This window comes from Schistocerca gregaria, chromosome 7 (assembly GCF_023897955.1).
Source record: "Schistocerca gregaria isolate iqSchGreg1 chromosome 7, iqSchGreg1.2, whole genome shotgun sequence".
Classification (NCBI taxonomy): domain Eukaryota; kingdom Metazoa; phylum Arthropoda; class Insecta; order Orthoptera; family Acrididae; genus Schistocerca; species Schistocerca gregaria.
The window spans coordinates 192,439,969-192,465,742 of NC_064926.1; the positions used below are offsets into that span (position 1 = coordinate 192,439,969).

General features: G+C 42.1%; 1 protein-coding gene across 2 annotated transcripts in view; it reads right to left on the reverse strand.

The window, feature by feature from the left end:
- LOC126281309 (centrosomal protein of 135 kDa) overlaps positions 1 to 19,339 on the reverse strand; it is a 355,520-nt gene extending 336,181 nt beyond the window's left edge. The window contains exons 1-2 of one of the 2 annotated variants that reach the window (XM_049980149.1): positions 18,538 to 19,339; positions 7,775 to 7,901 (exon numbers count right to left, since the gene is read on the reverse strand). In XM_049980149.1, the coding sequence (XP_049836106.1) occupies positions 7,775 to 7,901; positions 18,538 to 18,732 (322 nt within the window). In that variant the 5' untranslated portion in view covers positions 18,733 to 19,339. The remainder of the gene's footprint in view (positions 1 to 7,774; positions 7,902 to 18,537) is intronic. The other variant, XM_049980148.1, reaches the window with a different exon arrangement.
- Between the last annotated feature and the right edge of the window lie 6,435 nt (positions 19,340 to 25,774).

Consider the following 25,774-nt stretch of genomic DNA (forward strand, 5'->3'; position numbering starts at 1 on the left):
ATATTTATTTCCACTAATATTTCCTCTGAAGCACTTGTTTATTGAACTAATCACAGAATTTACAACACCCAAAAGCAATACACAAAAACAGCTTGTCCTTGTGAGTCTTCTGTAAAAAGGAAAAGAAAGTGTTACTATTTGCCACCGACAGCTTTTCCCAAAACCAAAGCTTAATATTCTAAACCTGTTCATGCTCAGTCATGTACAGGAAGTTTGTAAAACTTAGATTCCAAATTTTCATTTAAAAGAAACTGACTAAATTTTATTTTTTTAAGTAAACCTGAAGCACTGTACAATTTATTTTAAATTCTACTAAAATGTGTGTTGCCTTTTTCATTATGCTATGAAGAACAATTAAAATAATCTTTAAATAACATGCACAATACTATTTTTAACTTCCCTTCACTCCTGTTGTCTTAATTTACATTTGTGAAAGCCGATTTTCTCACAAAAAATGTATTTTTATTGATGAGCAGGACTCAGTCTCCTCTAACAAAATGACTACCCTGCCTCTGGAAACAATTTTGAAAACAAAGCTCCTGATTCTTCAATCTCGTTACTAAGCCATAAGGGGCAATCAAAAAATTTCTGTTTGAGGGCCCTGCTGCAGCGTATACACAAAGTGAGAGTCCAGTGCAGGAATGTAATCACCAATATGTAGGCTAGAGATTAATACAAAAACATGAACTAGGGCCATGTTAATAACAAATGTGTAAAAACAGGACCAATGTCCTGTTATTTTTTTTCTTGGCTGCTGAAAGATATCCATGGTTCGTTGGTTGGTTGGTTTAAAAGAGGGGGGGGGAGAACCAAACTGCTAGGTCATCGGTCCCTTATTCCAAATAAAACAGTGCCACAAGGATGAGAATAAAACAAGCATGACTGACAACACACAACGGAGAGAAAGGAAAGAACACTGGAATGACAGCAAACACTTAAATGGACAAAATGGGAGAAGAAAACCACAGAAACACAAGAAACAGGTAGAAGAGATTAAAACGACAAAACAGATTACCATGACTGGCTGACCATGAGAATAAAAATGAGAAGCCGGCCACTCTGCAACACATTAAAACCTCCACCCTAAAAGCACTAGGGTGGAGGACTCAGAGGGACAAAGGACATGTGCTCAAACTTAGATCAAATGATAAAACCCACCCCCACGAATAAAACTTAAAACGAAATGAGCTGATCAGGCGTTGTCAGATAAAATTAGTAACAACGATTCCGGTAACCGAAGATTTTGTCACACGGCAGTCGAAGTGGGTCTTCATGGTACAGGAGGTAGCTGTGGGTCACCCAAATGTGTCCAATGCGGAGCCGGCAGAGAACCACAGAGTTCCTGTGAGAGGCCCGCATGGAGGACTGCCACACATTCGTAGTCTCCTTAATGGCATGCAGTTTGTTGTGCGTACTGAGACTATGCCATTCTGTCTCCCAAAGCCGAAAAACATGGTGGCGTAAAAATGAATGCAGGCCAGTTATCGGAATGCCGATCTCGGTAAGTGGTTTCCATGTAGGCTTTTTGGCAAGCCTGTCAGAAAGTTCGTTCCCTGGGATTCTGGCGTGTCCTGGGGTCCACACAAAGACCACTGAGCGACAGGTCTATTCCAGGGCATAGCAGGACACCTGGATGGTCACTACCGAAGGATGACGAGGGTAGCATTGGTCAATAGCTGGTAGGCTGCTCAAGGAGTCAGTACACAGAATAAACGACTCCCCAGGGCATAAACAGATGTGTTCAAGAGCACGAGATGTAGCCACCAGCTCTGCATTGAAAACACTGCAGCCATCGAGCAAGGAATGCTGTTCAATACGTCCTCAATGGACATACGCAAAGCCGACATGGCCATCAGCCATCAAGCCGTTTGTGTAAACCACTTCATGGCCTCTGTACATGTCAAGAATAGAGAGTAACTGACAGCGGAGAGCCGTGGACTGAACTGAGTCCTTTTGGCCATGTGAAAGCTCCAGGTGAAGACGCAGCCTAAGTGTACATCATGGAGGTGTACACGAATGGACCTCAAGTATATGTGGTAAAGACAAGGACTCCAGTTCAGACAGAAGGGATCGGACACGAACTGCAATTGTAAGCACTGACTTGGGCCGCCGATGCAGGAGATAACTGCCGTGGGTAGGCAAAGGAGACGGGATTTCAGATGCACAAGAGAACTACAAACATGTGCACTGTAACTGGTGAGCAGTTGTGCACACCTGACCTGCAATGGAGGGACTACAGCCTCCGCCAGGAAGCTGGTCACTGGACTCGTCGTAAAAGCTCCAGTCCCTAGTCGAATGCCACAGTGGTGCACTGGGTCGAGTAAACACAATGCTTAGGGCACCACTGAACCCTATACCAGACTCCCGTAGTCAAAGCAGGTTAAACATGGGCTCTGTAGAGCTGCAGCAGCATAGAGAGATCTGCACCCCAGTTGGTGTTGCTCAGGCAGTGGAGGGCAATGAGGTGCAGCCAGCACTTCCACTTAAGCTGACAAAGGTGAGGAAGCCAAGTCAACTGGGTGTCAAAAACCAGTCCTAAAAATCGATATGTCTCCACTACAGTGAGGGGATCATCAGTAAGATAAAGTTCTGGTTCTGGATGAACACTGTGACAATGACAGACGTGCATAATACACAACTTTGTGTCCGAAAACTGGAAGCCGTCGACTAGAGCCCATTGCACCTTGTGGATGGCTACCTGTAGGCACTGCTCAGCAACACCAGTACTGGTGGAGCAGTACGAAATGCAGAACGACGCACGAGGGGGGGGGGGGGGGCAGAGCGAGAGAGAGCGAGAGAGAGCGAGAGAGAGCGAGAGAGAGCGAGAGAGAGCGAGAGAGAGCGAGAGAGAGCGAGAGAGAGCGAGAGAGAGCGAGAGAGAGCGAGAGAGAGCGAGAGAGAGCGAGAGAGAGCGAGAGAGAGCGAGAGAGAGCGAGAGAGAGCGAGAGAGAGCGAGAGAGAGCGAGAGAGAGCTAGAGAGAGCGAGAGAGAGCAAGAGAAGGGACCGATGAGCTCAGCAGTTTGATCCCATAGAAACACAAAGAAAGTACGAAGTGACAGGAAATTCTGGATAGAAATTGGGAGCAGGCCTCGGAGACACCACTTGTACAATGTGGCAAGGACATGATGTCGCCAGGTGGTGTCATACACTTTTCGTAAGCCATAAAAGATGGCAATAAGGTGTTGGCATCCGGAAAAGGCTGTTCAGATGATAGACTCAAGGGACATGAGATTATCAGCAGTAGAGCGACCCAGGCAAAAACTTCCCTGACACAGAGCCAGTAGGCCACGTGACTGCAGGACCCAACCCAACCACTGACACACCATAAGTTCCAGCAGCTTACCAAGAACTTTGGTGAGGCTGATGGGCCAATAGCTGTCCACATAAAGTTGGCTTTTGCCGGGTTTGAGCATTAGTATAATGGCCCTCTCCCACCAGTGAATGGACAGATGCCATTGCACCAGGTCCGGTTGAAGATCACGAGGAGATGTCGTTTATAGTCAGACAACTAGTGACTGTGGATCCGATCTGGCCCAGGAGCTGTGTTGGGGCTCTGTGCAAGGGCACTGAGGAGCTCCCACTCTCTAAAAGGGGCATTATATGGTTCACTGTGGCGTGTAGTGAATGAGAGAACATTCCCTTCCATCTGCTGTTTGAGAGTGCGAAAGGCTGGGGGGTATATCTCCGATGCAAGAGCTCAGCAAAGAGCGAGCTCAGCAAAGAGCGAGCTCAGCAAAGAGCGAGCTCAGCAAAGAGCGAGCTCAGCAAAGAGCGAGCTCAGCAAAGAGCGAGCTCAGCAAAGAGCGAGCTCAGCAAAGAGCGAGCTCAGCAAAGAGCGAGCTCAGCAAAGAGCGAGCTCAGCAAAGAGCGAGCTCAGCAAAGAGCGAGCTCAGCAATCGCGTTTGCATCAGTAGATAACACGCCATGTATGTTAACACCGGAAAAACCTGTTGGGCTCTGGTACCCAAAAACACATTTGATCTTTGCCCAGACTTCGGAAGGTGACATATGGCACACAATGGTTGAGACATATCTCTCCTAACACTCCTGTTTCCGTCTTTCGATAAGCTAGCGAAAGTGAGCATGGAGCCATTTAAAGGCTACAAGGGGGCTCCAGGTAAGGGTGCCACTTATACATCTGTAGAGCTCCTTAATTTCCTCAGTGACTTCTGGCAACCACCAAGGCACTGTCTTTTGCAGGGGCACCCTAAAGAATGAGGGCTTGCGTTTTCCACTGCAGAAATTATTGTTGTTGTTACCTGTTCAACCACCACATTGATTTTACCATGTGGGGGAGATTCAGTGGTGACAGCTGAGATGAAAGCTTCCCAGTCCGCCTTGTTTAAAGCCCATCTGGGTAGGCATCCATTGGCCTGAAGCCAGGACAGTGGCAGGAAGATGGGGAAGTGGTCACTACCGCACAGATCATCATGTGCTCTCCAGTGGATAGCTACGAGAACCGAGAAATCAATGGCCGAATATGTGCTATGTGCCACACTGAAATGTGTGGCAGCACCTGTATTTAAGAGGCAGAGGTCGAGTTGTGACAGTAAATTTTTGACATCTATGCCTCAGGCAGTAAGCACGGTGCCACCTCAGATGGGGTTATGGGCATTAAAATCTCCTAAAAGTAGGAAAGGTTTAGGGAGTTCCATCAATCAGTGCACCCAATGTGTTCAGGGGTGCTGCACCATCTGAAGGAAGATAATACGTCGTGGCAGTTATTTCCTGTGTCGTCCTTATCCTGACAGCGACAGCTTCAAGAGGGGTCTGAATGGGCACAGGTTCACTGCATACTGAGTTCATGACAGTGACACTAACTCCACTTGACAAACTATAATAGTCACTACGGTTCTTGTAATATCCCCTATAGCTGTGGAGGGAAGGGATCTGCATTTCTGGGAACCAGGTTTCCGGAAGGGCAATGCATAAAGCAGGTGCAAAGCTTAAGAGATACCGTAGCTCAGCCAGGTGGTGGAAAAAACCGCCACAATTCCACTGGAGGATGACGTTATAGTCAGGCTGGGAAGGAATGAAGCACCCAAGGAGGCTGGTTATGCCTCAGGGTCACCTGCTGCCACCAATTGAGTATTTGTAGCCATTTCTATTCTGGATGAGACATCAGTGGGATCCAGGTCTACAGGAGACACTAAGATCTTCACAGCATCCTCAGATGCAGAATTGACAGGGAGTAGTGGTGTTGGGGCCACCACGGGTCCTGTTTCTTAGCAGACTACTTCTTAGTTTGCTTGCTCTCTCGCTCCTCTTTAGGGGCTTGCTGGGAAGATTTCTCAGAAGTAGCTTCAGGCACGGAAGAAGACCGTGAAGCTCTTTGTCCAGCAGCTTTTGGCTCCTTGAGCCACTGGCGAGTGTCCACCGTGGCATTAGTGGAGACATGAGAGGAGCTGGAGGAGGCTTTTGCTTCACCAGCAGGGGGGCCTTGCTCCCAAAGTAGGTGCCTTGGGAATGAGCAATGGAGGAAGATTTCCCCCTATCACTAAGGAGGCAAATGTATTCTGTTGGCCCAGAGGGCCCACTGTCCATGGCACAGAGTGAGGAAACACTGGCACTTGGGACGGCAATAGTGATGTAGTTACAGCATATGTCAACGTCAACCGAATGGGATGTAATCTTTCAATTTTATGTTTAGCCTCTGTGTAAGTCAACCAGTCCATGGTCTTTTACTCCATGACTTTCCACTCCTTTTGGAGTACTGGGCTGTCTGTTGAGCAGGGGGAGTGGTGCTCTCCACAGTTGATGCAAGTGGGAGGAGGCGCACATGGAGTGTGTGGGTGCAGTGGAAAAACCGCAGTCTCGACATGTGGCACTGGAATTGCAGTGGGAAGACATGTGCCTGAACTTCCAGGACTTAAAGCACTGTATAGGGGGAGGGACGTATGGTTTAACATCATAGCGATAAACCATCACCTTGGCCTTTTCAGGCAAAGAACCACACTCAAAAGGCCAAGATGACGGCACCGGTAGCAACCCTGTTGTCTTTGGGTCCCCGGTACACACACTGGATGAAACAAATACCTGCTGTTCTAAATTGGCATGAAGCTCGCCGTCAGACTGCAAGAGGAGATTGTGATGGAAAATTATCCCCTGGACCATGTTGAGGCTTTTATGGGGAGTGATGGAAACAGGAATATCACCCAGCTTGTCACAGGCAAGTAACACTCAGGATTGGGGTGGGGATGCTGTCTGAATCAAGACTGCACCAATTCGCATCTTTGACAGTGCTGTCACTTCTCCAAACTTATCCTCAAGGTGTTAAATGAAAAATTGAGGCTTTGTACGTAGAAAGGAATCCCCATCAACTCTGCTACAGACTAAAAACCAAGGCAAATATGGCTCTCTCCATTCTGTAGCCCTATGTTCCTCCAATTGTGTAGCAAAGGAGGGAAGAGATTTAGAGTTACACCTGTCGGCACTGTATTCAAGCTTGCCTTTCTTAGAGACTACTGGTGCGGTACGGTCACCAGCAAGAGATGACAGTCCGCTTCATTGCGGATCATCCACCCTGATGCCACCCACTCCGATCAAGGGCTCTCCTCACAGGTGCCACCCAGCCACAGCAAAAGCCACTTGGCATGATGGCCATTGTCAGGAGTCCTGATGCCCCAGGAAGACAGGCGTCTACTCCTTGGAATACGTGGGAATTTTACAGCTCGGGCATCAGCAGAGTGATCCCTGTGTTATCGGGAGCTACCACAAAATGGGTACCATGCTGGATATTGGGCGCAGTGAAATCCAGTATTCTCATGAGGGTGAAAGAGGACAGGAGATAACAAAAGAAGATGACATATCCCGGAAAGTGTCCTTGCACAAATAGTTTAATCGCAGGTGGAGATGCAAAGCCATGACAAGAGATTCAGGAGATCGAATCTAAGGGCACTGTGGATAACTCGTCTCCACATAAGGCATTCTTTCCCATATGGCACGCACTTCTGTAGAATTTTGAAAGTGGCAGGTCAAACCAGAGAATGGGACCTGAATTCATAGGGCCGAAAAGTGTGAGACTCCTTATAATCGCCTCTTATGACAGACAAGAATACATCGGGCCTATTCTAACCCCCAGACCTGCAGTGAAAGGGGAGGGGGGAGGTAGACATCCATCAGAGAATGAATAATGTGTTTGGGGGCAGAATGCCTGTCAAAAACCACCACCTTGGAATGGTGCGCCAAGTTCCGTGTTGGTTACAGTTTGACACAAGGTGCTGGTCGATCTGGCTGGCCAGCCACATCCATTATGGACAACAACTCAAGTGGTAGAGACACTAGCATCCATCCTACAGTCCTGATCTCTCCCCATATTATCATCATACCTTCAGCCTCTTAAAAAAGGCCTCAAAGAGTCTATGATCCCTGTTTGATGAGGTGTAGCACGCAGTTAAGGAGTTCTTCGTGCAGAAGGTCATGATGTTTTACCAAATGGATATATTCAACCTGGTGCATAGATGAGATGACTGACTGTATGCTCACTGAGAATCTGCTTGATTGGTACATCAATTCCAGATGGTATAGCCTTCCAACAGAAACTGTTCTGTCACCCCTTGTATTTTTTTCACTGCTTTTTTCCACAATAGACAAACCATTTTGGGAAAACAAAAACTTTACATGTGTAGCCATTTCTGTAAGTCAAAACAAATTTGGGGTGATACTGGTTCCTATAGTTTTAACTGATAGTACTTGCCACTATGATAATTTAAATGAAAACATTATTAAAACAATTTTTACACAAACCTTGATATCATATGTGATCTAACTTACCCCTTTGAGTCTTGTCTGCCTCTTCCTTCTGGTTAACAAGCTGTGAATAAAGCTCATTTACTTCTTTTACTAATTTTGCATTTTCCTTCTTGTAAGGTTCAATCCCACCTCGAAGAGCTGAGTGTTCCTAAAGGCAAATTTTATAATGTAGAGGCCAGTTTCATTTATACAAGATGCTACTAAGATTTAAATCAATATCACTACTCTATATCATAAACCCTAAATGGTAGCTAGCAGTGATGGAATGGAAACAAATGGGAATGAACTTCTCAGTTTCCAATGTTATGTAAGTGATAACACACACATTGCAGTTGAGAGTAGAATGTCACCTATTTAACATCATATTGTTTGAAGTTTCAAGGGAATTGTCATTTGTATAGTATTATATGCTGCTATCTTCTCAATGAGCTAGGTAATGTAGCAGTTCAAAGCTCTTGGTAGGAGCAGTGACCAAATTCCTGTCCGAAATGAATGAAATATTACAATATAATATTCCTGTAATAATGAAGTTGTTAGAGACTGAGCACAAGTTTGGAAAGAGCAAAGAGGGGATAGGACATCAAACATTTTGTTTTCAAAGGAGCAATCCTGGTTGCATTCACCTTAATAAATTTATGTAAATCATAGAAAACCTAAATCAGGATGCCTGTATAAGGATTTATATTCCACTCTTCTCAAAACTGTACATGTTAATTCCAATTTAATTTTTCTCCATGATTTCCCTACATCACTCCACATCATGTGACTGTCAGGATGGTCTCCTTGAAGCTGATTTTCTTCCCCATTACGAAGTTCCTCATCTCTAATTACACCATCAACAGAATTTTGCACTCTAGCCCCTCCTTTTCCTTTTTGTTTCCATTTGAGCTTTTGCCTACACCCACAAAAAAGTGGGTCAGTGCAGTCTGACAAAGGGGCAGCTTGCAAGCCTCTATTGGAGAAAAAAGGCTGGCCACAAATGGGTTCCCCTGCGAAAGTTCAGAAACTTTTGTTCCAAGTAAAATACTCTAGCCTCTTAGCTGTTAGTCTTACATATTTATATAGTTCTTGGAAGAATAGTGTAAAATAGAAAAATCTCCCATAAATGAAGAGCTAAAATACCTCTCATTGCCATGAGCATTATACAGAGTCCATCAGCTCTACCTGAATCCATTTCTCTCCTCACCACTATAACATCTCACATGCCCATCTTCTACATGCTCCCCAAAATCCACAAACCCAGCAATCCTGGACACTTCACAGTGGCTGATTACTATACTCCACTGAAAGAATTTCAGCTCTCATTGAACAAAACCTCCAACCAATTACTCGTAATCTTATCTTCCACAGCAAGGACACTGACCACTACCTTCAACTTTTTATCATCCCCATCACTTTACCTCACAGGACCCTAACTAGTCACTGTTGACACCATCTCCCCATCCACCAACATCCCTCTTGCTCACAGTCTTACTGCTATTGAGCACTACCTTCCCCAATGTCCTTCAGACTCCAGACCCACAACCGTATTTCTCGTACACCTTACTTACTTTATGCTAACCCACTACTTCTCTTTTGAAAGAAAGGTATACAAACAAATTTGTGGCACAGCCGTGGACGCCTATATGGGTGCTCCTATGTCAATCTGTTTATGGGCCACCTAGAGGAGACCTTCCTAGCCTCCCAAAATGCCAAACCTATACACTGGTTCAGGTTCAATGATATCTTCATGATCTGGGCTCAGGGCCAAGACACCCTTTCTTCATTCCCTCAAAACATCAATACCTTCTCCCCCACTCGCTTAACCCAGTCCTGCTCAACCCAGCATGCCACCTTCCTAGACGTTGACTTCCCCCGCTCTGATGACTCCATCTGACCTTTGACTACATTAAACCCACCATCCACCAACAATACCTGCATTTCGACAGCCGTAATCTCTTTCGCAACACAATATCCCTCCCATACAGGCCTGGTCACTCGAGAATGGCATATCTGCAGTGACAAGAACTCCCTTGCTCAGCATGCTGGTAGTCTCACCAAGGCCTTCAGAGAGAGACGTAGTCCACATACAGATCTCCCATGCCATTTTCCCCTCATACCCATAATCCTCCCTTTACCTCAAAGAACCAGCAACACTCCAAGTGCCCCCATCATCATGCAATACTGCCCTGGACTGGAACAACTCAACCACATCATCAGGGCTTTAATCATCTATCATCATGCCCTGAAATGAGGAGTATCCTACCCGAGATACTTCCCACCCCTTCTTAAGTGGTGTTACATTGTCCACTCAACCTTCACATCCTAGTCTGTACCTAAGCCACTCCCAATCCCAACCTCTCACCATGTGGATCATATTCCTGTAGAAGACCCAGGTACAAGACTGGCCCAATCCACCCACCCAGCACTTTCTACTCCAGTCCTGTCACAGGTTTTTCTACCCCATCAGTAGCCATGGCATCTTTGAAAGCAGCAGCCATTTCATATACCAACACTGCTTTTTATGTTTGTATGGCTACCATCCAGCTGTCTACCAGGATAAATGGCTGATGCCAAACTGTGGCAAAGAGCAAAGAACATTACCCTGTGGCACAACATGCAGCTGAACATAATGTTTTTTGATTTCTTTGGCTGCTTCACACCTCAGCCATCTAGATCCTCTCTCCACCACCAGCTTTTCCGAAGTGTTCATTTGGGAGTTATCCTTAAAACACATTCTCCACTCCCGTAATTACCTCAAACACAACATACAGTAGCATAATGTCCCCACACCCTCCACCTCACAGTTTCCACCCCCTCTCTATCATGTAGTCCCCACTCTCATTTCCCACCCTCTTTGTTTGCCACCCTCTCCCAAAGCATCCATCCATCTTTCCCCACTCCCACCTTTTTTGTTCCTTTATTCCCCATCTCCCTGCCCCAAAACTACTAATGCTGCACCTGTTGGAACTCTAGTCCCTGGTAACTAAGACTGACAGCAGTAACTAAGACTGACAGGTTGCGCAGAAGGGGGTTTTTTGGTGTGGAAGGGATGGCAGCTGTTGAAATGCAGGTATTATTGGTTGTATATGGGCTTAATGTGGACAGAGGTGTGGACAGAGCCAAGAGAGAAGCAGTCAACATCCAAGAAGGTGACATGCTGGGTTGAGGATAACCAGGTGAAGTGAATGGGAGAGGTGTTGAGGTTGTGAAGGAATAAGGATAGAGTGTCTTGGTCCTGAGTCCAGATCATGAAGATATCGTCAATTAGCCTGAACCAGACCAGGGGTATGGTGGTTTAGGAGGCTAGGAACATTTCCTCTAGATGGTCCATAAATAGGTTCGCATAGGAAGGTGTCATGCAAGAGCTCATGGCTGTACTGCGGATTTGTTTGTATACCTTCCCTTCGAAGATGAAATAGTTATGTGTTAGGATAAAGTTAGTAAGACATAAGAGGAATGAGGGAGTCTGAAGAATGATGAGAAGTAGTATTCAATAGCATCGCCCACTCAACCTCCACAACATCCTAGCCCATCCCTGTATCACTCCCAATCCCAGGCCATCGCCAGAGGGGTAATATCCCCACCCAGCACCCCATATTCCAGTCCTGTCAAAGGCTTATCCTACCAAATCAGAGGCTGGGCCACCTGTGAAAGCACCTATGCTCTTTCTATTAGTATGACTACCCATCAGCTGCCTACCAGAATTAATGGCCACCGCCAAACTGTGGTCAAGAGCAGAACAGACCACCTGTGGCACAACACAAAGCTGAACATAACATGTTTGATTCAATGGTTACTTCACAACCCGGGCCACCTAAACCCACTCTTCTACCAACAGCTTTTCTGAACTGCGAAGATGGGAGTCATCCTTACAACATATTATCCCCTCCCGAAATTTCATTGCCTGCTCATTCCCCCCCCCCCCCCCCCCCCCCACCCACCCAAAAGCTTCTGCCACCTCTGTCCTACACCCAACTCCCCTTTCACATCCCCCACCCTCATTGTGCTTGCTCTACACCAGTGCACTCACCAGTCTTTCCTTCTCTCCCCATTGCCACCCCCACACCCTCTACCACTGCCCCTTACATCCTTGTGCTGCTGCCTTCTACAGTAGTCCTTGACAGTACTCTTCTGTCCCCCAGCCAACCTATTCATACTCTGCTATCCTTCCCTCTTCCTTGCCCCCACTCCCAATTGCTGCTTCCATTCAATGCAACTGTTATTCCATAACTTATGAGGAAGTAAAACAATCCAGCATTTATGAAAAGTAACCATTATATCTTCTCATACATCTGCAGACCCAGGCAGAAACTGCCCTGACACAGAGCCAGTAGGCCATGTGACTGCAGGACCCAACCCAACCACTGACACAACATACGTTCCAGCAGCTTACAAAGAACTTTGGTGAGGCTGATGGGTCAATAGCTGTCCACACAAAGTGGGCTTTTGCTGGGTTTGAGCACTAGTATAACAGCGCTCTCCCACCAGTGGATGAACAGATGCCATCGCACCAGGTCCAGTTGAAGATCATGAGGAGATGTCGTTTGTATTCAGACGACTACTGACTGTGGATCCGATCTGGCCCAGCAGCTGTATTGGGGCACTGTGCAAGGGCACTGAGGAGAACCCACTCTGTAAAAGGAGTATTATATGGTTCACTGTGGCAGGTAGTGAATGAGAGGACATTCCCTTCCATCCACTGTTTGAGAGTGCAAAAGGCTGGGGGCTAATTCTCCAACACAGAGGCTCGAGCAAAGTGCTCAGCAATCGCATTTGCATTGGTAGATAACACGCCATTTATGGTAACACCTGGAACACCTGTTGGGGTCTGGTACCCAAAAAGACGTTTGATCTTTGCCCAGAGTTGGGAAGGTGACTTATGACACCCAATGGTCGAAATGTATCTCTGTCAGCACTCCTGCTTCTGCAACACACATTTATTATCTTATGTAGACATTGCTGCCCACAGCACCATATTCTACCTGTTTACATATCTCTATTTTTGAATATGCATGCCTAAACCAGTTTCTTTGGTGCTTCAGTGTGTAGGAGTGAAAAAAAATGTGGAAAAAGCAATTAGGCAGTGACGATAAATGCCCCACAGAAAAGACAGATCATAACTAAGGAATCCTTGCTACAGACCAAGTCTGAGAAATTTGATAATCAGAGATAGGAATGCAGCACAGGAAAGGATGGAGTATCGCAATGACTACGAGCTCCATGCCCACCAAGCATGTACTTATGAAGTCACGATTCTAGTGAAAACTCTGAGATGTCATCTGCAGATAATGGATGGAGACCTCCAGAGGATCAACATTTGGTGCAGGAACTGACAGTTGACCCTCAAAATTAGTAAGTGTAACACACTGTCCACCAGTGACAGAAACAGCCACCATGGTTCAATTACAAGATAGGCAAAAGATTCAATGGAAACTGCATCAACTAAATTATTTTGGAATATCTGTCTAGAGTGATACGGAAAGACCATATAAAAGTAGTTTTAGGAGAATCAGATGACAATGTAAATAGAAGAATTTTAAGGATTCTGGAGTACTGCTCATCAGCCTGGTATCCTAATCACATATGATAATAGAGGGGATCCAACAAAGGCAGTCACTAAGAAAGAGGCAAAGTGCAGTATCAATATGTTTATTACGCCCTAATTAAATCCTGAGAGCGTACATTCTCTTTACTTCGTAAAATGTATATTTAACAAAAAAAATTCTTCATATGAAAATCAGAAATATTAAAGCTTACATTGAGATATACTGACACAATCATCCTACCTGCAAATTGTTCAAGACAAACAAGGCATGGGATAAACCATAGAACTACAAGAAGTCCTCTTTTCCATACAACAGAATTTGGCTTGTCGTGTATAAATATGGATGTTTTCTTCAGTAGCAGCCATTGCTGTGTATCTGGACTCACCCATCCCAAGAGAATTTATATTGTGTTTGCTCTTTGAAACCAATAAGACTGACTGTGAAGGGAGGAAAATCACCAAACGGCATATGCAACTGTTCAGTATGTTTTGTGTCACTACATCTGCTTTTTTTTAAAAAAAAAAGGAAAGAAAGAAAGAAAAGTGTATTGTTCACTTATTGATCAGTTACAGTGTTTTATTCAGGCCGAGGAGAACAAATAACTGAACTTCCTCATGTAAAATTATCTAGTGACAATCTATTTGTAAATGGAATGGTTCCAGTCAAGATGCAGATAGTCTAGTCCACAGAAAGAGCAAGCCTCCAGTTAATGCTTCTTTTTTCTATCTTCTTTTGCTTTCAAACATACACGTAATTTGTTTATGGAAACAGATATCTTCATTTCCTAGCAATTCTTCCAATAACTTACCACAGAAATTTTCACTAAAAATGAAAAGCTAAGTATGTATAACGGAAAAAATGCTGATGTTTGGAAAAGCATTTATATAACAAAAAAAATCATTGCTAGTATAAAAGAATTTAAAGAGAAATCAGAAAGTGGAGAATACAAGCTACACCTATACAAAGTGCCCCATACATATAAATGATGACAACAGAAGAGCTCTGCAGCAAGAAAATAAAGTTTGAGATCTTTACAATCAGAAATCTCTGACATACTTAAAAACAATGTTAGAATACTTCTTGGTGACTGCAATGAGCAACCTGAGAAGTAAAAGAAGATTCAAAGTATTGTCGTTAAATATCCAGCACACTTAAGAACAGACACAAATTAAAAAACACCTCAATATGAGTACAATATTCGAGTTAACAACAAATGTCCATACGATTTGAAAGTTACCAAGAAAAGGCAAAACTTTGATATCCCCAAATCCAAACCTAGGAGGCTACTTTAAACTGGGTTGCATAGCCTTATTCAAAAGGAGTACCATGGAAATTGTGAACTTTAAAGTAATCAGAACTGGGGAATTTGATTCAGATCATTCTCTCCTCTAGATTTGGTTTCTCCCAAGAAAGACGTTGAACACAACTCCACTACAGCTAACATTACAATAAAAAATATAGAAAAATGTGGGGTCGACCGAAGCGTCCGATCTCACCCGTCGCGTACGGCTGTTGCGGTGTGTGACGTCATGACGGCGTGGAATTTAGTTTGTGAGAGTGGCATGTTTGTAGGTGTCGTTTTGATGCGATCCGTGGTACTCTCTGGTGGTGTGTTAGGTGATGTTTTTGGTGTAGTTTGTGAGTGTGAATTTTGGTACATTGCTTTTTTTTTATGTCTTTGGTAGGTATGGATATGACTGACAGGATCAACAGTTTTTGGTTGTCGGCTTTTATGGGGGACAGTGCATTGTCTCGTAAAATTTTTTTTCAACTATTTGGATTTTTGGATGAAGTCGTGAAGTGTTCAGTATGTCGTGAAGAAATGAGGCTTGCTTAAAGTTCCGGCGTCTCAGACCAGGGATGGCTGTATGTGGAGATGTCGTAAGGATAACAGGTCAAGGGAAGTGTTCAATCCCAATGTGTGGCTGTGAATGTTGGTACTGGTATCAGGAGATATTTTTGAGCTGTATAGGTCAAGGGAAGTGTTAGGTCCTAATTTATGGGATCGGGAGCTGCTGTTGAGCTATATAGGTCAAGGGAAGTGTCCGATTCCAGATGATATTGTGTTCAGTGGTATTTGGGGCGCTTCAGGATGTCGATATTTGTTCGTCGTTTTGCGTGGTCTTCTATGGGGGTGGGTGTCTAAATTTGTTTGTATTTAGTTTGTCCCCACCCAAAACCCCCTATTTCGCGCCCTTGTCCCGTTGTGTACGTAACGACTATATATGCGCCATATTGGAATCGTGGTTTATGGTCATTTCCGCCATATTTGTGACGTCATGGGTCAAAGCAGACAGGCAGGATCGGACGCTTCCGCATTTCCAAAATGTGGAGATGGCATTGAAATAACAACAGAGGTGACTGGCATGAAACCCAGGTACAAATTACTAATGCAGCAGAGAAAACTTTAGGTCCAGTCAAGATTTAAAAAAAAAAAAAAAAAAAAAAAAAAAAAAAGCATGTGGATAAGGAGTATGCAGAAGAATTAGAAAAAAGTGCATAAAATGGAGATGTTCAAAAAATAACAACACTTAGAACTATTCAGGCAACAAAGAGAAAATGCCAAAAATAATCTGGTAAATCAAAATAATCAAGTCATAAAATCTTAGATTATGGAAACACTAGAAAATTTCGCCAAAAATAAAGTCTACTAAAAATTGTTACTGAACTTATAAATATAGGCCTATACTTAAAAGGCATCATGCACCAAGCAAATGCTTCAGAGATGAAAATGGCAAAATAGGATTACATAACAAAGAAAAATGTGAAATATTAGCAGTTCCAACAGTCAAATTGGAATTTCCAGTCAACCACAAAATCTGGAAGAAGATTTTTCCCACCACAGTGCTAGAAACTCACAAACATATAAAGACACTCAAAAACAACAAAGAAAGTGGTGAAGACTCCTTTTCAGCAGGATTATTGAAAAGGTCAAAACAAAAGATTATAAAAGACCTACAACTTGTTTTTGAGAAAGTTTGAAAAAATTAAAAGATTCCAAAAGAGTAGCATTAACCTGACCATTGCACAAAAAGGGGAAGAGACAAAATGTCAAAAATTATAGAGAACTGTCACTTCTACCACTGGGATACAAAATGTTGTTATAAATTCTGTCGGACACTGCTGTAGAACTTTGAACAAACAACTGATAGAATATCAGTGTGGTTTTGGAAAGGGAAGATTCTGTACAGTACAGATTTTTAATTTAAAATCAATAATTCGCCACAGAATGTTAACTAGCAAACCTATAATCATATCATTTATTGATTTTTAAGAAAGCATTTGATTTGGCAGACAGTGAAACATGAGATAAAAACAGTAGAGAGTTTGGTGTTAAAGTAAAATTGGCAAACAATTTGTGAAACTCCAAGAAAGGTTATATCTAAAGTTTAGAAAAAATTGTAAGGATCTGAAATTTGGGAAAAAAGGAAGGAGAAGAACCAATATATCTGGGAAGCAAAGCAAACGGAATTAAGGTACACTGCCTGAGTTTTGCAGAAGATTTTGCAATACTTTCAGAAAATCTGACAGAAGCAGTTATTCAAATAAATTTTATGGTAAAAATAGCGAATACAACTAGTCTCAAAACGTAACCTGAAAAAAATTCATAACAAATATTAAAAAATGCACAAGTTAAATACATTGGAGAAACCATGCTACAAAATGGACAAGAAAAATTTACAATAGACTTAAAGAGTTAAACAAAATGGAATGAGCATATGATACGATAAAGAATGTTTATAACAAGGAATGCGTATATAGAAAAACAAAACATTATACTACAGTGGTATGACCAGAACATTCATTTGGATGTGAATGCCTAGCAATGAACTACAAGCTGGCAGACTAACGGTATTTGAAAGCCTCGTTGGAAAATGAGAAGTAATAAGGTGATCTGCAAAAATACAGAAAAAATATCAGAAGTATTGGCTAAGTGAAGATTAATTCTCTACTGAATGAATGAGAACATCCTAAGAAAACTAATATTCCTGTATTTCTGTAAGAAGAACTCAAAAATAGCGTGGATTGCAGAAGTATGGAAAGGAGTAGAAAGAAACATCAAAGAATCAGAAATAATGGAAAGAGACCTTATTAAGAAACAAATACAAAATATTTTAGGCTTTCAGAAAAGAAGTCAGGAACAACATGGACAGAAGAGAGGAAACATGGACAGAAGAGAGGAAAAGACAACAAGGAGAGAAAAAAAGTGGCTACTGGCAAAATAGGAAACATAGAAAGGAAGGAACTGAAGTTGTTATGTGATCCTGTTGGTAAACACACACACAAACATTATATATAATTGAATGCAAATCCAAGGCAATGGCTTTTCCAACAACGACATTCTTCTCTTTTAAATGCACTAGATCAACAGGAATAACACCACACACATTCCTAAATTCAACAGTTTCTGCTTCAATACGATTTTTTTTTTTTTTTTTTAAAGCTGTAACTGAAAAGCACAGACAGCCATCATGAAGCCATACACATAGTAATGCGTAATAGATAGCAATCATCAAGTAACAATAATTGATTTAAATAACATCCAGTTCAAGAATCATTTTTCACTGAAAAAATGAAATGAGTGTTCCGTTGTAAATTGGCACTTTCCTCAGACAGGGAAATTCCCTCCTACGAATAGTAAGAAACATACCTGTAAAAAAAAAATGTAAACAATTTTGAATTGAAGATCTGGTTCCTGTTTTAAAACTGGCCGCGAATTTTCACAGAGTTTTTATTTTGTACTTTTTTTAGTGATCTATGGTTTTGTGTAACGCAAAGAGAATATATTTACATAAAGAACCCTTTTAAGGTGCTTAACAAATATACGAATGTATCAGTGTAACTGTATTAAAATCAGTGTGCACATAAATGTTTGCCGTGTTTCCCAGTACAATGGAACGGTATAGTGTACAGTCAAATGCTGTGGTGTAAGAGCTTTACTAATTAATGTGATTGTAATTACTAAAAAATACGAAGAATTTTTAACTGGTAAATCTGCAAAGTTGCGGTATCACACTGGCCACATGCATGAGCATGTTTACTCTCTCAAGTGATCGCAATTTTGGGCTTCATCTCTGTGCAACATATATCATGATCCGAATCATCAGCAACTACGTATTATGTCAACACATCAAGAAATTTGTAGGCCAGCGTCAACACACTAATGTCCATAAAACACTGGTAAAACCATATCTAAATATGAATATCAAACTAAGCCAAAGTATGGCCAAGTCTCTAGGATAAGGCGACGCTCACCTCGAGAGTTTTTTGAGCAAGTTCTTTATAATGTCTTAAGCTTTCCGTAGTATGCAGCAAATCAGAAAGTAAAGCCTCGACAAGATGTAACGAGTCTGTACCCAAACTCTGATGGTATCCAAGCTCGTCTAAATTTCTACGTAGATTGGCGTACTTCTTTTCTTTCAGATTCAATTCGGGCATCATGACGTTCATTTATAAATACAAAACTTTATATTTTGAAAAAACTGCCGTTTTTTAGTTATCTTCCGAATGCTACCTTACAGTTTACAATGAAACTATTTATAAAATTCTTCTTTCTTTCGCAGTGTTGTATATTGACGGCAAATTCTGCTAGCTACGAGGGTAAACACTCTACGAATAACACAACGTGAAGCACTTCAGTCACACCAATCTTGTCCTTTTAAGTGTTTAAATCGTAAAAACGTTTTCATAATGAATATCGAACTTTCTTCAAGACTCACGGGTCAATAACACTATTTAGAAAAACCGAACTTTGTTCACAACCTCAAACTCGTCCCTACGTCCGAAATACACTTGTCAAATTTCAGTCGCGCGGGCCGATAAACATTTGAAAAAGAAAGCATCAAGTCAGCCAACATTTGAAAACTTATTGTTTCGAAAACTTTTACTGTGATAAAAAAAAATTAATAATGGAGCTCTATCAGTCATTACTAGGATTTCACAAAAGTACTCGTCTTCGTTGTTTTTGCCTATTAAATTTCCATCCCATACTGTTTGAAAACTTAATACATTCACTCCGGTCTGTTGGGGACTCCGAATGGCAGTGACTCTTATGAGCCATGACACATGACACGGATCGATTAGCTGTTGAATAGAAGTTGTAGTAGTAGTAGTAGTAGTAGTAGTAGCGAGGTAATGGTTTTATTAGTCCGTGAATCATTGTAGAAGGATATTGAACATATTACGGTGTTAGTTGAAAAACATGCAACATAATTTTTACATATCGGCATTTACATACGTACGTAGACAATTTTATAAGGATGGACTATTGAATTATAGTAGGAATCATACCAGCATTTACTTAAATTAATGTACAGAAACCCTAAATCAGTATGGCCGTGTGGAGACTGGTGCCCCATCCTCCCACATACAAAATCAATCAGAAGAAAGCTAATGTTAGACGTAGTAAGAAATGGATCAACAGAGATATCATGAACGACAGAGAAGATTTAAAAGATTCGTATGGAAGACTTTTTTTATCGGTCGTCTGAATGATTTGATGCCGCCCTCCACGATTTCCCCTCCTACACCAATTACTTTATCTCAAAGTGGCACTTTCAACCTATGTACTCAGTATTTCCTGGTTGTAATCAAATCCCTGTTTTCTTCAACTGCTTTTACATGCTGTAGCTCCCTCTAGTACCACGGAAGTTATTACATGATGTATTAACGGATGTCCTATCATCCTGTCCATTCTACTTGTGAGTGTTTTCCATACACTACTTGCCTCCCCTATTCTGCAGAGAACCTCCTCATTCTTACCTTACCAGTCCACCTAATTTTCAACATACTTCTGTAGCACCACATCTCAAATTCTTCTATTCTCTTCTGTTCTGGTTTTCCCATACTCCGTGTTTCACTACTGTACAATGCTGTGCTCCAAACATACATCCTCAGAAATTTCTTCCTGAAATAACAGTAGACTTCTCTTCATCACTGCCAGTGCTGATCTGCTTTCTATGTCCTCCTTGTTCCATCAGTCATGGGTTATTTTGTTATCTAGGTAGCAGAATTCCTCAACTTCTTCTACTTCATGACTATCAGTTACAATGTTAAGTTTCTCACTGTCCTTATTTCTACTATTTCTCTCTACTTTGTCTTTCTTCGATTTTTTTCTCAATCCATATTTTGTACGCATTAGGCTGTTCATTCCCTTCTGCAGATCCTGTAGTTCTTCTCCACTTTCAATGTAGATAGACACATCATCAGCGAATTTTACACTATCATTTTGACCTTGAATTTTACTTCCACTGTTGAAGCTTATATTTAAGTCATTATTTCTTCGATGCAAACATTGAGCAGTAGGGGCGAAACACTACATCCCTCTCTTACACATGAGCACTTCGTTCTTGGTCTACCACTCATTCTCTTCTTGGCTCTTGTATATGTTGTATGATTACCTGTCTTTCCCTATAGCTTATCCCCGTTTCTCTCAAAATTTCGTACATTTTGAACCATCTGACAACAATGAACGCTTTTCCTAGGTCAACGAGTCCTATGAATGTGTCTTGATTTTTCTTTAGTCGTGCTTCCATTATCAACCACAATGTCTGAACTGCCTCTCTGATGCCTTTACCTTTCTTAAAGCCAAACTGATGGTCATTGAACACTTCCTCAACGTTCTTTTCTATTATTCTGTCATTATTCTTGTCAGCAACTTTGATGGATGAGCATTTAAGCCGACTGTGCTATAGTTCTCGCACTTATCGGCTCTTGCTGTCTTCGGGATCGTGTGGACGATGTTTTTCCGTAAGCCATACATTCTGCACACCAGCCTGAATAGTTGTTTTGTTTTCTCTTCACGTCAATGATTTTAGAAATTATGATGAAATGTTTCTATCCTTTCTGCCTTATTCGGTCTTCAGTCTTTCAAAGCTCTTTTAAATTCTAGTTCTAATTACTGAACCCCAGCCCTAGGTCAATGATGTTTCAGAACCAGGATAAAAGCCTGATAGCGCCCTCCCCCATTCGAGCGTTTAAGGTAGGATGTCAAACATTAAAAAAAGCCGTTTTTGAAAAATATTTTCGTTTTGCAGCGCACATCTTCCTGAAGAGGTTGATATATAGAGCATATATGTTCGAGGCAATGTATGACTTGTTATTTTATCTTAGGTGTGCCAAAGTGCGGTGCCACACCCCTCCAGTCAACACTCTTCTAACGCACGTCACTATATCTCACTCTGTGGAATTCAAGTGTGTGCGTTTTGGGACGTAATGTAATGCATCTCCCACTCAGTTGGGCGGTTGGCAACCCACCTCTCTGCAAAGAAAACTCAGTATTTATATCAAGTGGGATTATTTTAAAAGCTCTTCAGAAAATTTGCACTCTTTATTGCCTATTAGCTAATAATGCTCTCTTTTGTATGACATAAAACTAATTATAGAAGCCCTAAAACCAGTAGAGACAAGAGACAAGCAAGACAGTACACATGTCATCATTCCTTAGGTCCCAGCATCTTTTTCTCTCGAATCTTGCTGCAGCTTTACAGGCCGTGCTTTCCTTTCTGCGAAAGAACTATTACCTCATCAAAGTTTGCCAAACGTTTTGCTACATGCAAAATCAAAATGTCGTTGTCTAATACTGAAAAAGCCGTTATGTGAATAGTACCCAATACGGGTGTGGTTTCTCGATCTGATTACATCTAGTTCGTCATTGTCTGCTGGATCAAAGCAAATATTGCAGCAATTGCAACAGACGCTAAATAAGAGAGACTATTTTGGCACTAATGGTCATTTTTATCTACCTCATTTACGTAAAGGACACGACAGAATATAATTCACGATGTACCAATAGCAAATGCACATTAGGTCTGTTACAAATGAAAAGTTTTTTGTTGGGAAACAGTTTCACATTTCATTCATATGCACCATTTTTGAAGCATAAGATCGAAAAGTAGTAGTAGCACGAAAATTTTATAAAAATTTCGAATCGTTGTATTCTTCCATATAACTTGTGTGATGTTCCCGTTTCTTCTCCTTCCTCGTTCTAACAAACAATCTTGTCATCACTAATTCTGCCGTTGTCAAAGCTATTTCTCCACATAACTTCAGTAATCCTACCAGAATCGCCGGTTCAGTTATCCCGCACTTATTCTCCGGTTAGGAGTAATTACGTATTCGTACAATGCGTGTTCCGTGCTCTCCCGAGAATAGAACTAAGTGGTTTCCAGGGATTGTATAACTGGCCCTTAGTAGTGTAACGATCTGACACCGAGAAGACAATATGTAATCTCTCTTACCTGTTACTTACTGAACAATGCATTCAGGTAGCAATGAATTACATTATATTTCTACTAACAAATTTGCAACCATAAGTTATTCTTCATGTGAAGCTTAAATTCATGTATTCCATGTGTCAAATGCTCAATCAGTATATAATGTATGTAATAACTGGAGTATGTACCCAAGGTATCACATAGAATATACCACAACTACCAACAATAAGACAAACAACTGCTAAAAAAAACCAGCAGTGTCCTGACTTGCAACACTCTCAATAATGTATCAATACACACAAACACAAAAAACGTACACAATCACAAACCATTTCTGATGAGAATAGCTCTAAGTTCTACGATCTTCTCCCCTGAAATAGGCTATTATCAACCGGCAAGCTACTTAGACTATATTACACGTCCAAATATAGTATACCACTTCCATCTATATATTGCAACTTATTTTCAGCACAATCATTGTATTACATCTTTTTATTTTTCTTTGTCATTTGCATTATGTAAATTATATTCTCATCAAGTAGGCAGAAACAAATTATATAGAACCACTTTAACAATTGTAAAGCATTCAATTCACTGTGACCTTAGAGAAATTTTTATACAGGGTGTTACAAAAAGGTACGGCCAAACTTTCAGGAAACATTCCTCACACACAAATGAAGAAAAGATGTTATGTGGACATGTGACCGGAAACGCATAATTTTCATGTTAGAGCTCATTTTAGTTTCGTCAGTATGTACTGTACTTCCTCGATTCACCGCCAGTTGGCCCAATTGAAGGAAGGTAATGTTGACTACAGTGCTTGTGTTGACATGCAACTCATTGCTCTACAGTACTAGCATCAAGCACACCAGTACGTAGCATCAACAGGTTAGTGTTCATCACGAACGTGGTTTTGCAGTCAGTGCAATGTTTACAAATGCGGACTTGGCAGATGCCCATTTGATGTATGGATTAGCACGGGGCTATAGCCGTGGCGCGATACGTTTGTATCGAGACAGATTTCCAGAACGAAGGTGTCCCGACAGGAAGACGTTCGAAGCAATTAATCGGCGTCTTAGGGAGCACGGAACATTCCAGCCTATGACTCGCAACTGGGGAAGACCTAGAACGACGTGGACACCTGCAATGGATGAGGCAATTCTTCGTGCACTTGACGATAACCCTAATGTCAGCGTCAGAGAAGTTGCTGCTGTACAAGGTAACGTTGACCACGTCACTGTATGGAGAGTGCTACGGGAGAACCAGTTGTTTCCGTACCATGTACAGCGTGTGCAGGCACTATCAGCAGCTGATTGGCTTCCACGGGTACACTTCTGCGAATGGTTCATCCGACAATGTGCCAATCCTCATTTCAGTGCAAATGTTCTCTTTACGGATGAGGCTTCATTCCAACGTAATCCAATTGTAAATTTTCACAATCAACATGTGTGGGCTAACGAGAATCCGCAGGCAGTTGTGCAATCACCTCATCAACACAGATTTTCTGTGAACGTTTGGGCAGGCATTGTTGATGATGTCTTGATTGGGCCCCATGTTCCTCCACCTACACTCAATGGAGCACGTTATCATGATTTCATATGGGATACTCTACCTGTGCTGCTAGAACATGTGCCTTTACAAGTACGACACAACATGTGGTTCATGCACGATGGAGCTCCTGCACATTTCAGTCGAAGTGTTCGTACACTTCTCAACAACAGATTCGGTGACCGATGGATTGGTAGAGGCGGACCAATTCCATGGCCTCCACGCTCTCCTGACTTCAACCCTCTTGACTTTCATTTATGGGGTCATTTGAAAGCTCCTGTCTACGCAACGCCGGTACCAAATGTAGAGACTCTTCGTGCTCGTATTGTGGACGGCTGTGATGCAATACGCCATTCTCCAGGGCTTCATCAGCGCATCAGGGATTCCATGCGATGGAGGGTGGATGCATGTATCCTCGCTAACGGAGGACATTTTGAACATGTCCTGTAACAAAGTGTTTGAAGTCACGCTGGTACGTTCTGTTGCTGTGTGTTTCCATTCCATAATTAACGTGATTTGAAGAGAAGTAATAAAATGAGCTCTAACATGGAAAGTAAGCGTTTCTGGACACATGTCCACATAACATATTTTCTTTCTTTGTGTATGAGGAATATTTCCTGAAAATTTGGCCATACCTTTTTGTAACACCCTGTATATTATGTTCTTTATATTATTTAAAAAAAAAACATTGTCAGCTGTATACCAACAAGACTGCATTAATGAGAAGTCTTTACTGTTAGATTTAGAAGCATCCAACCCCCTTACATTTCAAGGCCTTGTGTTACTCTGTATTGTTATGCGAGTAACTGGTAATTTATTTATTGCATTAACAGGACAGAGTAACACAAGGCCTTGAAATGTAAGGGGTTGGATGCTTCTTTTATTTCCACTCTGATAGCCTGAATCTATGGATTTCATTAATAATTATGACAATGCTTATCATTCGCACACCCAATCGACCACATAAACAAACAGCAATTGCCATTTATCCGTTTCAGTTTATTCATCTCAGCTCATAGAGCCCTGTCCCCATTTGTTTGTGGGAAAGTTTATTATGGCTATAGATAATGGGGAATTCCCTGACAGAGAAATCGTGTACACTATGCACGCATTCAAAAATCAACTTACGATTGAGAAATCAACCTAGAATATGTTCAAAAATATTCGAAAACCAACAAGGATACGTTTCAAAATCATATGAACAATCGATAGATCAACGTGCACTGGGCGCTAGGTGCTTTGAGAAACAAAGGTTATTTTTTTTTCAAGACTATGAATTTAGTACCCACTGAAATTTCTGCCTGAGGCAGACACCCCAGTTTGTCTCTGCCCCCTAGATCTGGGCCTGCTGGATCCCTTATCTACATCTGCATCCACATAGATACTGCAAAAGCCACCACACAGTTCATCGCAGCGGTACCCTGTATCACTACTAGTCATATCCCTTCCTGTTCCACTCGCCAATAGAGTGAGGGAAAAACGTCTATCTATATACATCTGCATGAGCCCTGATTAGGCATGGAGGGGCTCCACTTAATATTCACATGAAATATGAGTGTAGGGTTCAGTTTAGAATGGCACTTCCCCTCCAGCGCTCGGCATTTCCCACTACAGTGCCTGCCAGCAACCCCCACCACTACTGCTCTCCCACACAAGCCCTGCCAACTGTGTATTTACCAGCCACCATTACCCTGCAGTCACCACTGCCATGGCTGAAGAAAAGTTGGACA